At 43.4% G+C, this 14,328-nt stretch overlaps 1 protein-coding gene across 2 annotated transcripts in view; it reads right to left on the bottom strand.

Moving 5' to 3' along the window:
* Nucleotides 1-14,328, bottom strand: part of LOC138569646 (uncharacterized) — a 1,436,407-nt gene that overhangs the window by 107,388 nt on the left and 1,314,691 nt on the right. For both annotated transcript variants that reach the window (XM_069647797.1, XM_069647798.1), the window contains exon 65: nucleotides 9,032-9,236. In XM_069647797.1, coding sequence (XP_069503898.1) covers nucleotides 9,032-9,236 — 205 coding nt within the window. The remainder of the gene's footprint in view (nucleotides 1-9,031; nucleotides 9,237-14,328) is intronic.

The raw sequence follows: 14,328 nt of genomic DNA, 5'->3' as shown, positions 1-14,328 counted from the left end.
TGCTCACACAGCCTGCCCCTCAAAAACAAATCTTTTGAATATGCTGACTGCCGAAACATGCCTTTGATAAAGTGCTACGAACTAAGGCTGAGCAAGATTTATTTTACACAAGACAGACATTTTGGGTGTGTGGGGATAGATCATGTGCGTTTTAAGCTAATAGATTGAAGGGTAGAGATAAAGGTAAGCAAGTGCTTTTTGTTTCGGAAAAGTAATGGGCAACTATTGAGGAAGAATAAGGATATTTGTGGCGCATTTATGCATCACTACAGTGTGAAGATGAGACAGTGGCTGTTGATGAGATAAAGGAATTTCTTGAGCATATTGATATCCCAAAGATAAGTGCTGACGACAAACTTTGTTTGGATATTGACATTTCTATACAGGAGGTCACTGAATGTATGGGGTCAATGTCACCGGGGAAGTGTCCAGGACCAGATGGTTTTCCAATTGATTTCTTTGCCACTTTTAGTTCATCTCTTGCCCCAATTTTGGTTGAGCTTTTCACTGAGATTATCAATTCTGAGGAAGTGGCCGAATCAATGAGGACTGCAGTGATATCTGTGATACCTGGCAAGGACCATTTGATCTGTGGCAATTATAGACCCATATCCTTACTGAATGCAGATGGTTAAACTCCTAGCAGAAATTATGCAATACGATTTAATCCGATACTGTCAGGTACTGTCAGGTTGGAGTGACATATTCTTTACATACAGTATCATATACTCATTTACATTGGGTCAGGGGAGACACATATTTAGTATAGAAAGGTTTTGGGAAGTTATTATGGGTTATATTTTTAAACAGACAATTTTGCCCTTAACCTTCTTGCAGTCTATGGAAAATGCCCCAAGCCAAGATGGAGGTTCTCAGTCTAAATTCTAATTGGCTGGAGATTGTTTATAGGGAGGACAATGAACATTCTAAACTGCCTTTCATCGTCCTTGCCCAGCTGAGAGGTCGTGTGCCTTGCAGCTCCTGCTTAACTTGGTCAAGGGTGACAAGTTTCTAGCAGTTGAGCGGAAAATCTGAAAGTATAACAGGAGTCGTGTATGGAGTTTGGTGGAGACACAGGACAGGAGTTAGTTTTCTGAGAAAAGAAGTTTTCAAGTCTCAATCTCAAGATAAGTGACTTTCCATTTTTGTTGAACTTTGTAAAAAGGTTATGTTTATTTTAAGGGATTGAAATCGCAAATCTGTATCTAAAAATTTGAAGCGCGTACATTTGTTTTTTATCTCTACGTGTCAATTCAAACTAGCGCGTGAGTTTTTTTTCCCGTTACTTTGAGCCCGCGCGTGTGTCTCTGCGCGTGAGAGTGAAGCGCGAGCGTGAACTTTGGACTCGCGTTTACTGTTCATATACGCGAGGGTTTTTTCTACGTGATAAAATAAAAGCGCGTGTGCTTTTTCCCGCGATTTGGTTTTTTAGCGTGCAAGCATTTGATAGGGTCAATTGGGCATTACTCCGACAAGTTTTGATGAAAGTGGGTTGCGGATTGCGAGTTCTGAAACTCTTTAATGCACTCTATAGAGATGCAGAAGCAAATGTATTAGTAAATGAATGTCTATCAGAGAGTTTCTCTATCCTTAGGGGTACATGCCAGGATTGCCCTTTGTCCTCTTTTATGACCTCTTTATTGAACCCCTGGCAATTAATATTTGAGAAAATGCTGAAATTAACAGCATCCAGATTAATGACAGTGTCTCAAAAGTCTTGCTTTATGCAGATGATCTTTTAGTTTTGCTCTCAGATCCAGAACATTCATTTCCGGAATCACTCTTGACTCCACAGACATTTGGTCGTGGGCCGAATTATAAACTCAATGTTTCAAAATGAATGATCTTTCCGAGCTCGCATTGATCAGAATGTTTGGGCCACTAATGATCTTTCCGAGCTCGCGTTGATCAGAATGTTTGGGCCGTAATTGGATTTATTCAGATTTCCAGGAATGTAAATAACTTTTTAGCCCATAATATCCAAACTAAACTTACAGAAATAACAGCGCTATGCTTGAAATGGGGAAGGCTAGACCTGCCATTATGGGGGAAAGATCAATGTAATCAAGATGACCTTACTCCCTAAATTACTTTATGTCTTCAGTATGCTCCCTCTTCCTCCGACAGGTTTGTTGTTGCATAACATAAACAAAGTCTTTCTAAACTTTTTTATGGGCTGAGGGGGGAAGACCCAAAATTCCTAAAGAAGTACTAATGAAGCAGGTGAAATTGGGAGGTTTTCGTTTTCCAGATGTTGATATGTAACATAGGGCCTTTACTTTGCGCACCCTACACTATTGGTTACAGGATGATGTTGCTAGTTGTCCGAACTGGGTTAATATAGAGAGGGCCGCTGTATATCCGACCCCATTGGACTGCCTCCTTAGTATGGGGAAAAAGTTGATCGTTGACAAAACACCCCCTTTTGTGAGATATGTTTTGAAGGATTGGAAAAAGTGCAGTGAAAGGTTTGGAATCAAATATCAACTGAGCCCTGAATTCTCAATTAGGAAAAATCCAGCAATTTGTTGTAATAACCAAACCCTGTCATGGCTTTCTTGACAATTGTTGAGTATTTGGAAGGTGGGACAAGTCTATGATGGTACTTTGTTACTTAGTTTCCAATTCCTTAGATTTAAGTATAAACTACGCTGTTTAGAAATCTGTTGTTACCATAAACTATTTGAGGATTCTGTGCTGTTGTTTGCTCCCCTGAACGCAATCTTACATGCTGGCCCCAATATACAACATTTATCTAGAAGAACGCCTCTCTCAGCTTCTACTGTATATAAACTTCTTGCCCCAGCTGACATCACCTCGTCCTCAGGTCAAGATAGAGAGATGTGGAGCTCAGATTTTAACCACAATCTCTCAAACAGGGAATGGAACCAAATTTGCACGGGACCTACAAGATATAAAATAGATCTGTATTTGCGATTTACTCAGCAACGAGTCATTCATTGCATTTATTGGACTCCCTTTAAGATGAAGCGTTGTGGTCTTTTAGATGATGATATATCTTGGAACTGTAAGTCAGATATTGGTACTGGCTTACATATGTTTTGGTCTTTTAAAAAAAAATAGTGATTTCTGGGAAGCTCTTCTGCAGCGCATAGATCTTGTATTAGATCTCCCACTTCCACTGGCTCCATTGTTGTGTGTGTTGGGACTGTTTCCTGTTAATCTGGATTTGTCAATTGATTCTCTCTGTTGGATGTATAGAGCATTAATGATGGCATAGAAACAGATATTAAAATGCAGGAAAACTGTAACCAACCCGTCTCTTGATAATTGGTTGCATGACCTCTCTACTCTTTCAAGTATGGAGTTTGTTAATTATCAGAGATTGGAAAGAATTTACAAATATTCTGCAATTTGGAATGCGTTTATTGAATTATATACTTAAAAGATTCTTTTCCACCCGAAACAACCTTTTGTTTCTCTTTCTTCTCTTCCTCTCTTCTTCTCTCCTTTCACTTTCCTTTTTTTTCTCTTCTTGTCATTTCTAGTTTCTTCTTTTCGTTTCCTCTTTCTCTTTTGCTGTAACCTATTATCTGTTCCATATTTGTAAATAATACTTGCCTTTTTTAAGGTTGAATTAATTGATTATATATGGTACTTGTTTAATTTTTGTTACAAATGTTATGCTTGAAAATTCCGATACATTTTTTTTTTAAACTGACAATACTTGAATGGCAACCTATACAAATATGTATCCCTAATGTTAAGAAAGATGAGCTGGTCTCTTGCTGAAGAGCATATTTTCCCATGCCTCTATTTTGAAGTATTCATTCATACACAGCAGCTAACCTCACAACAGTCAACAGAGAAATAAAGTGCTTTGCCCAGAAGCACACAATTTACTTAGTCAAGTGTTGAAACCGGGGTTGCTGAAAGTCAGAGGGTGAGACACAACCAAGGCTGCGCCCTGGCATTAAGGGTAGGATTACCAGATGTCTATATGGGACCACACTCCAGTCCTGGATTTACCTTTTACTTTAGGATTTAACTAGTAATTTTCAGTCAATTTAAGTGATCCAAGACGGCAACTTCCTGGATTGCAACTGATGGAGCAATGAAAGCCCTGGATTAGAGCATGGTATCCCCATTGACATAAAGTAATATGATCACCTTACTAGGGGGGGTCCTCAACATCTTCTTAATGGGAAAAGGCACAATGTCAAACCCAAGCAGCATGCCACAGCATGACATGATAATATGAGAAGGGAACCATTTATTATTTAAACTACAATATTTACTCCCATCAAAGGGAGAGTTTATAGTTTTATGTATGGCTTCTCTAGGGCCATGGGACATCATGAGTGATTCTGTGAGGGCTCTTGTCATAGTCACAATAACTGGAGCAAAGACAGGTTAGGTAGGAAGAGAGGTTTCTTCTCTTAAATCACATTTCGAGCAGAAATGGTAAAAAGAGAGCAACCTAGGCTACAAACTATTAGGAGGATCACATTAACAGCAAACAAATGCGCTGAAATGACATGGAAGCAGGGCACCATTTGATGGCAGATCTGCTCCAATGTCCTACTTCTTCACAGCAAAGAGGACTTTCATGGTCTCCAGTTTTACCCTTACTCAGATGTGGTGCCCCTGTGCTCCCTTTCCATGATTTTTTGAAGAAAAGGACAATTATCAATGCTTGGTAAATGTTCAAGGCATTCATTACACTGCCCCTTAAAACATGTGTCTGTTGCCATATTTTCTAAAATGTAACCCTACTTAGAGACAAAAGCAGAAAGGAGGTGTAAGGGAGAATGCAACAATATATTGATATGTACAGTTTTGGAGCTATGGCAGATATCACTACAATGAATTTCCTTGCCACCCGAGGACATTTCTCAATCGGTACTGGGCATCCTAGTCTTGAAGAAGGCACATCATCTACATTGCAGGAGATTCAAGTTTTGATGAATCCCTAGATTTTAGCAGCAAATGTGAAGAAAATGCTGTACCAGGGTGCCATGTTGGGGGGGGGGCAGTGGGCCATTCCCTTGAGGGTCTACTAAAATTCAGTCTTAGGCCTTAAATGGACATGGCCAAGACACCTGAGACATTGGGCATTTTTTTTCTTTCACTTGTCCTAGACAGAGGTCTGAAACCCTATGGCTCTCCAGGTGTTTTGGCATACAACTCTCAGTAACCCTACCCAGCACTGTCAATGGTGAGGCATCATGGGATTCGGAGTGAATACCATCTGGAGAGCCACCGGTATCAGACTCCCGCCCTAGACATTATTCATACTGTTTTTTCTATTTATTGCATGAGTAAAACATAAAAACAATGTTATTAAACATGTTATTGTGCAGGCTTCTAGCAATATTTCATCTATATGTCTAGTGTCAGCCAACTTGTACTAGACATTGAATAATCCTTTCCCCTCATTTTCTTGAAACTGTGTTATTTCTGTATTGGATAGAAATCGAATTACTATTTCTACCGCTGGCAGTTGAAAGAGAAAATATACAATTTGTACCGAAGACCTGCCCCAATAGGAATAATGTTTTTTCTATTCCTAGTGGAGGCATCAAACTACATTCTAAAACCTTAAGTGACCCTAAAATATTTATCGGTCACTTTTGCAGAAGTTAATGTGTAACTAGTCTCAAATCAACAGAAATGTGGTTGAATACACTGCAGGCTGGTAAATATAAGCACAACAAAACAAAGCATAAGAGTAGTGTGTACTTCCATGGATATCAAAGTAAGCACCACGAAGACATCCCTATTAATTCTTCTTGAATTCTGTGTCCAAGAATCCCAAATTGAATTCGTGAGTGATACAGTTTATAAACACACTAGCTGCACCTGAAGTAGTTAACTCTCTCTCTCGCTCACCCCCCAAAACCCTTAACCACTGCTGACAGCTGTATACATATAGTAAAAAACAGTACTCTTGGCCGTGTTGCAGCTATTCAAAACTAAAAAGGGATTTATCTATCTGTGTTAACATTGTAAATTGGCTCTTATTTTTTTTTATTGCAAATGGTTTGAAAAACCAAATTTTGTGAATATTAACACGAAACAGATCAAATATAGTGAGAAAATAAAAAATGCAAGACATTTGATAAAAATGTAATTTTGCATCGCTTCTTGATAGGGAGTCAAAGCCCCCTCCTTTTAACTCTGGTTGAAGCAAAAAAGAAACGTTGCCACCATTAAGATCCTCTTAGCACAGTCACTACTCCATTGCTTTGTCCAGCAAAAGAAATATTCCTTTAAATAGGACAATAGCGCCAAAGTTATGGCGATACGGTCACGTTTGAGCGGGAGAATCCACCAGTCGACCGCTGATAATGTAGTATTTTGTGTCAAAAATCTTCCCAGCCACCTGGTTCTTAGTGAACGGAGATCGGGGCACATTAGAGTCAAATGGTAGAGTGTTTCTCTGTTGCCCTTGCACAATCGACATTCATAACTTCTCAATTTCTTTTCTTTTATGATTTCCAGAATTTCTCTTGTCGGCAACAAATTCATGCGAAAGATCATGAATTGCCTTCGATAAGTTCTACTAGGAAATCTTTCCAGATACTTTGGCACTTCTCCCCTGGATCGATGGTCCAAATCAGAGTGGCCATATAAAGACTTCTTCCTACGTTTCCCCCGTGTATTGATCCAGTCCTGATCAAAATCCTTTTTTTTTCAACCTTTCCAGGATTAATTATTAGGGATTCTTCACAAGTATTCAAGTCCTCCAATATGGCCTTGCACATCGTTTTCTAATCCCTTAAATGGCTCGCTGAGGTATGCTGTAAGGCAGTGTTCAGGACTTAAAAACTCTCTTCTTGCAGGCCAAACAAACATTTACGATAAAATGATAGGGTTTTCCATAAAGTGGCAGCGTATAGCGAGGAGAGGCCCAGCTCAGCTCTGATTATCTGGTCAGGGAGACCAGCAGGTAAGGAGAGCACCCTTCTCCAAAATATGCCCTCCAGTTTCAGCCAGACCAGTGCGGAGAGTGTAAATGATGTCTCGGCACCGTATGGAAGTATCGGAGTACCTTTCAGTCTATAAAAGTCTATTACCATGAATACTTGCAGTGTTTCGAAAGGATAAGGCAAGCCTGCGAGGCTAAGTTTATTGTCTTACTTCTTAGAATGATTTCCCTCTGTGCATCTACTATACTGTTATTGATACTCATTCCCAAGTAAGTAATGGATGAGACTTCGCTGATTTTTTCGCCCTACAGGTACCATGATGTTTTTTGCATGATCTTTTGACTTGAACTCCCTGCTAGAGTCAGGATTCGTGATACATTAATCCTGAATTGACTCTTATTACATTTTTGCTATGATTAGAACTAATGATCACTTCCAGTATGTATTTTAGTCATACAAAGAATTTCATTTTATTTATTTATTGGACATTTGTATGGCGCCTGTACACAAGTATTTCCAGGCGCCACCAGACAAAGAGAGGCGGGAGGAGGAGATAGGGAGAACAAAACCATTAGTACCGGTCTTACAAGGCCTTGTGACATTCTTATCGAGCAAGCACAGAGACAAAAAGAGCAGGGGAGGGAGGTAGTAGGGGGAAGGGATGGAAGGGGAACAGGGGTTGGGGGTGAAGTGCAGGAGTGAGGGGCCCAGGGGGTTGAGCAAGTGCCGAGGTGAGCCACAATGACCATGTGATGGGGAAGAGGGGAATGGAGAAGTGCAAAGGGGGCCACAAGAGCAAGTGCAGGGGAGGAGAGAAGTGGACAAGTACGGAGGAGCTGTGGACCCGATTCAGGCTGGTCTGCAGGGGGTTGGGGGACTGCCCGGAGGCAAGTGCGGGAAGGGATGCTAGAGGGAGACTGGTCAAGGACTCATTAGGTACCAGGTACCAGTCGCAGCGGCAGATGGATATTAGCAAGGGAAGGAAGGAGGAGGAGAAAAGAAAGTCTTGAGAAGTTTCCAGAACTTAAGGAGATCCGGCTCAAGTCTGAGCGGGGCAGGGAGGCCATTCCAGAGAGAGGCCCCTGCCGAGGAAAGGTATCACCTCCCATTCACTACTTGGAGAAGTGTCTAACCTGCAGAGTGGACCAAAGAACTCTAGCAGGGAGTTATTTAGGGAGAGAAAGCTGGATGTAGAGAGGTCCCAGGCCCCAGACAGCCTTGTGGATGATGCAGAGGGTCTTGAATTTGATCCTTGCGGTCACTAGGAGAGATTTTAGGGCTGGAGAGATGCGGTCCCTGGCTTGAGTCCAAGGATACGTCTTGCAGTCCTGTTCTGTATTAGCTGGAGAGGGCAAAGGGATGAAAGAGGCAGATTGAGGAAGAGACTGTTGCAGTAGTCCAGCCTAGAGAGAACCAGTGCTCTGGAGACATTGAGCTTCTGGGGGAATGTTACACAGTCCTACTGTACAAAGCACCATGTTAAAGGGAAACATAACCCTATAAATTATCTTATGTAGAAGGTTATCATTCCAAGATTGATGATTTTGTAGACTCCTATTGTACTCTGAAACAATACCCTTGTGAGAAAGGGGAAGGTGACACATAGCACCAGCGAGGGTTTCCGTCTGCTGTTCATAAAATCAAACACACATTCTGGAACTTAAGAATGACAAAATATCATCATATTTGACAAATATGTGTGCAACATAAGGGTTGTTTGCTTCAACCACTAGCACAGTGCTCATTTAATGTTTCACAACACACAGTATCACAGTGGACTATTTGCAGCATGTAAGCATATGTACAGATTCAGACAGCCTCAGTGTTTGGATTTGGAAATAAAAGGGTTGTAACCAATCACTCTATTGGGGATGTACGGAGATAATGTTTCCTTGCCCTGTGCATAATTGTATCTCAGTCCCAGAGTGAGGAAGGTTGTGGTCCAGCTCAGTTCCCAATTAACAGACATCCTCAGCGAACTATATATATGAAATACCAGAAAGACGGTATACAGGTTCACGCTATGAAGTGAAATCTGAATGAAATAGAATCTTTAAGAAAACATGCAATTTCATGATTTGTTTTCATTTAAAGTGCGCCATAATTTTGTGTTGACCCTGTAACTTGATAGCACTTACTTTGCAATTCAGTCAGCACCTGTTGTACTACCTCTTGAATTTTTTCCAAGTACAACACAAGGTTGTGCCGCAGTATATGTCTGAGGCCGCTCTGCTTCCACACCTGCACCACAGCTTTGGCTGCATGCTGAAGGAGGGCCCCGGCTTCCTGTGAAGCCTTCAGGGGCCAACTTGCAATTTCATAAAGAAAGTCAACTGGACGAACCTATGGTGAAAAAATAAAATACATGTTCAATACAATACACAGGTGACATAGGCATTGGCAAACAGGCCTTTAAAATACAAAATAAAAAGCAATACTGCTATGAGTTTCCTTTCATTTGAAATGACTGAAAAAGTTGTGAATTTGCTGTGACAGATTTGTGCATCTTTAGTAGGGAATGGGCAGTATGTACACTGCCAGTTGTAATATCTGGCAGGAAATTACAGCTCCTTACACAGTGGAAAATACCTACTTGGCCTCATTATAGAAAATGTGTCCCGTGCGCAAATGCGGCATTGCACCGGCTGCTCCCGCAGAAGGCGTACTATGTTGGGCTACGTTCGTGAGGATGCATGCACTTTGCATTAATGGCGTGCCCATACCAGTGATGCTATTCTATTTCATGCGCGCGTGCATGCTTCGTATTACTAAAGCAAGTGCCCAGCCAATCAGACCACCATGTGTGCTGACTGGGAGGTAGTGCAAATGCACTGCTCATCCCCAAATGAGCACATTTCAAGGGAGAAAGGAGGACCCCATTCAACTTCTAATGATTATAATGGATTTCAGGTCCCTGCTGCACCCTCCAACCCTCTAGGGGAGACCCTAGGTACTCTGCATTTTTCTTGCAAATACTTTAGCATGGCAGAACCTAACCATGCTAGATGTACTTCACCAGGGGCTGCTCGCACTACCCTCAGAGTCTTAGGGCCTCATTACACGGAAGGCGGTAAGGGTTAACGGTCACCGGTAATGGTACCGGTGACTGTTAACCCGTACCGCCTTACTACGAGGTCCCTTTGCGGGTAGGTACTTTAACGCCTGCTGTTTAGCAGGCATTAAAAACCAACCCGCAAAGGGACCAGGGTGCTAATTACGGTACCGCAATTTGGGGTACCGTAATTAGCACCTTCCCCATTCCCATTATGCCCTATGGGGCAAAAATGGGAATGGGGAAGGGCAATGGGGGAAGAGGGAATTACCGCTCTGCCAACCTTGGAATAGGGAGGTAATTCCCCTTTCCACCAAGGCGGTGCCAGTATTTTACCTCCTACCGTGTAATGAGGCCCTTAGTGTTTAAATATGCTACCACCGGAGCTTAAATTATCACTGGCGGTAACTGCATTACTGCCAGTGGTAAATGCATTAATGCTAGGACTTCCTATCACAGACCTTATGCCCTCTCAGAAATTGCAATATAATATGAATGGGTTTAATGTTACTGACAGCTGTCACAATGCCACACATATTCGCCCCTCCTTTCTCCCTGAAGACTGCTCTATGATGGCAGAATGTCCATTAGTGGGATGAGGGGCAACCAGGACCCGATGAAGGAAAGATTCCCCAGAGCGGCTTTGGGGAATCTTTCCTTCAGTGGCGTAACATAAAATATGGAGCCCTCCCTGCAAGCCCTGCTAAGGGGGCCCCCCACTACCACTGGGGCCACCAGTTGGACATGGGCAGCATGGTACCCCTGTCTTCCGTCTTCCCCCCCTCTTTCTAGAGGCCATTCCTCACCTCTGTCTCCGGGGTCCTTCCCCCACCCGTCTGCGATGTTCGGGCGTGTACCTGTGTCCTTCGTAGTGGGGTTGTGTACTCAGTTTGGGTACCCATTGCCGTCAGGGTGTAGCGGTGTGTATCATGTCATTCTTTTTGTTTAGGCCCCACCTCGTTAGACATACGCCTCTAGTAGTTCCCAATAACCGTCCCCTCTAGTTGGGTTGCACCTAGATTGCCTTTTAAAGGCCGCCCTTTCAAATCATCATGCTTTGGAGAGTGTATCTGACAATTCGGTGGCTGGGTGGCATTGCTGACTTCCAATGTATGATCAGCAATGTTTGTGCTGTGAAGGTTATAAGATATATAAGTTGGCGTATTAGTGCATCATCGTGCCAGTCCATCCCATCTGTGCCTAGGATCCTCGCGTTCGGGGTGAAAGGGATGTCTGCCCCTTCGATATTTGTTACTTTTCGATGTATATTGCACCAGTAGGGGGTGATGGCGGGCCAGGTCCATAGTATGTGCCCCATTGTTCCTATGTCTTTGCATCCTCTCCAGCATAGGGCTGTGGGTTGGAGCCTCATTTTGTGCATTTTGGCTGGAGTGTAGTGTAATCATTGTAATATTTTTTACTGAATTTCCCTATTTGTAAGGTTGAGGGAGACTACAGGGATGGCATAGAAGCATCTCTGCATGTCTGGGGCGCTAATTGGGGTTCCCAGGTCCTCTAACCATGTTGCCACCAATATATGTAGTCTGTTTTTTGTTGTCTGGTATTGTCATTAGGTAGAGTGTGCAGATTCGCGGAAATGCATCTGTGTTTAGTTCCATTTCTTTCTCACATAACGTGGAGGTTGTAGGTGAGATCCTAGTGTTGTGTGTTTGAGAATCGTAGCCTGGATAGTATGATATCGAAGCCAGTCCCATGCCCCCAGACCGAGTAATCTGCGTGCTTCCTGGAAGCTCATCAGTGACCCCTCCTCCATTATGTCCATTATCTGCACGTTAGCCCATTCGCTCTTTTGATTTCGGTGAATTGTATGTGTCAGCCCATAAGTCAGGACCGAGCGTATGCTGGCCCAGGCGGTGCTTTTCTGATTGGTGCCCCTTGTGCTGCCCGTAGTTTGTGCCATTGTTGTAGGGTTGGTCCTACTATCGGGTGTGCATTGATGGTCTGTGGAAGGTTGTGTGGCAGTGTCGGCATGATCTCTATGGGCGTTAATGGGGCCTTAGGGCTAGTTCCATGCTTCGCCCAGCTAGTGTCATTGCTTGTATTTAACCATTGTTTCACCCAATTTAGTTGAGCTGATTGGTAATAGGCCTTAAGTGAGGGGGCTGCTAGGTCTCCTTTTGGTTTGTCTGCCTGTAGTATGGGGAGTCGGATCCACGCTTTCTTACCCCGCCAAATGAATTTGTTAATGACTTTATTTTACTCTTCAGCATGTGGGGAGTTGGGCCGATTGGTCGAATCATTGTTATATAGATACATTTAGGGAATGAGTTCATCTTTAGGGCATTGATCCTCCCCACCGTGGATAGGGTCAAGTGTCCCATCTCTCCAAATTGTTCTTGATATTTTTGAGGATCTGGGGGTAATTGAGATCGAGAAATTCCATTATGCGCATTCCTAGGTATTTTATGGATTTCAGCTGGAGTGAGAATGGTGGGCCCCCACGCTCCCCCGGGTCCCATGGGATGTCTTGTTTGATGGGCATTACTTCAGATTTATTCCAATTTATTTTGTAGCCCACCATAGGGCCTATGTCTTGTAAAAGGGATTTGATATATGGGAGGGTTTTGGGCTGTTGCTGATGTAGATAAGTAAATCATCTGCATACAGTGATACTTTGTGTTCTTCTGGCTCTTGATGTATACCCGACAATGTTGGATCAGTGCGCATTTTAATCACCATGGGCTCAATAGATAAGGCATAAAGTAACAGCGATAGTGGACATCCCTGCCGCGTGCCAGAATGTAGGGCAAATTTCACGGAGGCCACTCCGTTAGTGAGCACTGAGGCTGTCGGGTCTGTGTATGGGAGCTTGATCAATTGGATTAGGCATGGGGGGAACCCATATCTGGGAAATACATGAAACATACATTCCCACTGTACCTTATCGAACGCCTTCTCCGCGTCTACAGCCAGGGTGGCGTCTTGGGGGTTTCTGTCTCCTGCTATTATGTGTAGTAGCCTACGGACGTTATCACTGGAGTGTCGCCCGTTTATGAAGCCCGTCTGGTCTTTGTGTACTAGCTGTGGTAGGGTGTTTTCTATTCTCTGGGCTAAGCATTTCACCTGAATTTTGGCATCCAAATTGATTAATGAAATTGGCCTATAGGAGCCACAGACTTCTGGGTCTCTACCGTTTTTGTGCAACACTATAATGTTAGCTCCTAACATGGATTTTGGCAGTTGCTTATGGGTAAGTGCTTCTTCGAATACTGCTGTGAGTTTTGGAGCAATTCCTTCTACTAGGCTCTGATACATGTCTATTGGGATCCCGTCAGGGCCCGCTGCTTTCCCTTTGGATAGGGATAATATTGCCAGGGTGATTTCAGCAGTGGTAATGGGAGTGTCCAGGTCTTCTGCCTGCTGGTATTAGGGGGATGGGCACCGTATATAAGAAATATTCTATGGCTTGTGGTGTACATGTGTCAGTAACAGTGTATAGTTTGCGATAATGTGGAAATCGATATAATATTGTGACCCCAATCGCATTGTTTGAATGTATGTTGGCCTACGCCAAGCTGTCTAAAGAACACCATGTACATAGGTTCCGCGGCAAGGTCTTGACCTTAATGTATTGTGTAAGCCGCCATCTTGGATCTAGCCGCCATTTTAGGTACTCTTGCAGTGTGGAAGTCACCCTGAATCACAAAATGGAGGCCGAATGACATGTTGAGTAAGACTCCGGCCATGGTGACCTCCGCACACGTGAATAAACAATATGTCCGCAGGCCACTTGTTAGGGTCACGAACTAAGACCTTGTCCTCTCTTTTACCTGTGTGTAAATATGTAACTGTATCAGCGGAACTGATCAAATTATGTAAATTGTGTGTTCGACCTGGCTACGAACCCTAGCCACAGTTCCAAGAATGGTTAACTTGCGAGAGGGCTGGCCAATGCAGGACAAAACGTATAAAAACCCAAGCATCCCGATGATCGGTCTCTCCCACTTTCAGTGCGAACCTTACGTTGAAGGTTCGCGTGTTAGTCAGAGGGCCGAATAGCTATCCGTATGTCAATTGACTTTGGTAACTTTGTAACTTTGAAATAAAGCGCTTTGTATGTCCTTTGTAACCTGTGTTGGTGTGTTTCCTTTTGGGCTTCCCGGCCTCATATCAATTTCTCTGTTTCCACAGTTGGCGCCCGAATAGGGACCCTCAAGATTGATGCCGGATCATTGAAGGTTGACGCAGACTATCGAATCGGGATCGGACGGTGTGATTCTGCGGGCCCGACCGATCGAGACGCGATACCTCGGCAGCGCTGCACGATCCGATCCTTGGGCGATAGTCGTGCGGTCTGACACGGCATCTTGACGAGGGTCCAAATCCGAGGCGGGCAGATTTGCCGAAACCACCGAACGCAGG

The sequence above is a fragment of the Ambystoma mexicanum genome, chromosome 2q (genome assembly GCF_040938575.1).
Source record: "Ambystoma mexicanum isolate Mex_15411 chromosome 2q, UKY_AmexF1_1, whole genome shotgun sequence".
NCBI classification, from domain to species: domain Eukaryota; kingdom Metazoa; phylum Chordata; class Amphibia; order Caudata; family Ambystomatidae; genus Ambystoma; species Ambystoma mexicanum.
Note: the sequence above shows the minus strand (reverse complement) of the source record. Positions and strands in the feature narration are given on the sequence as shown.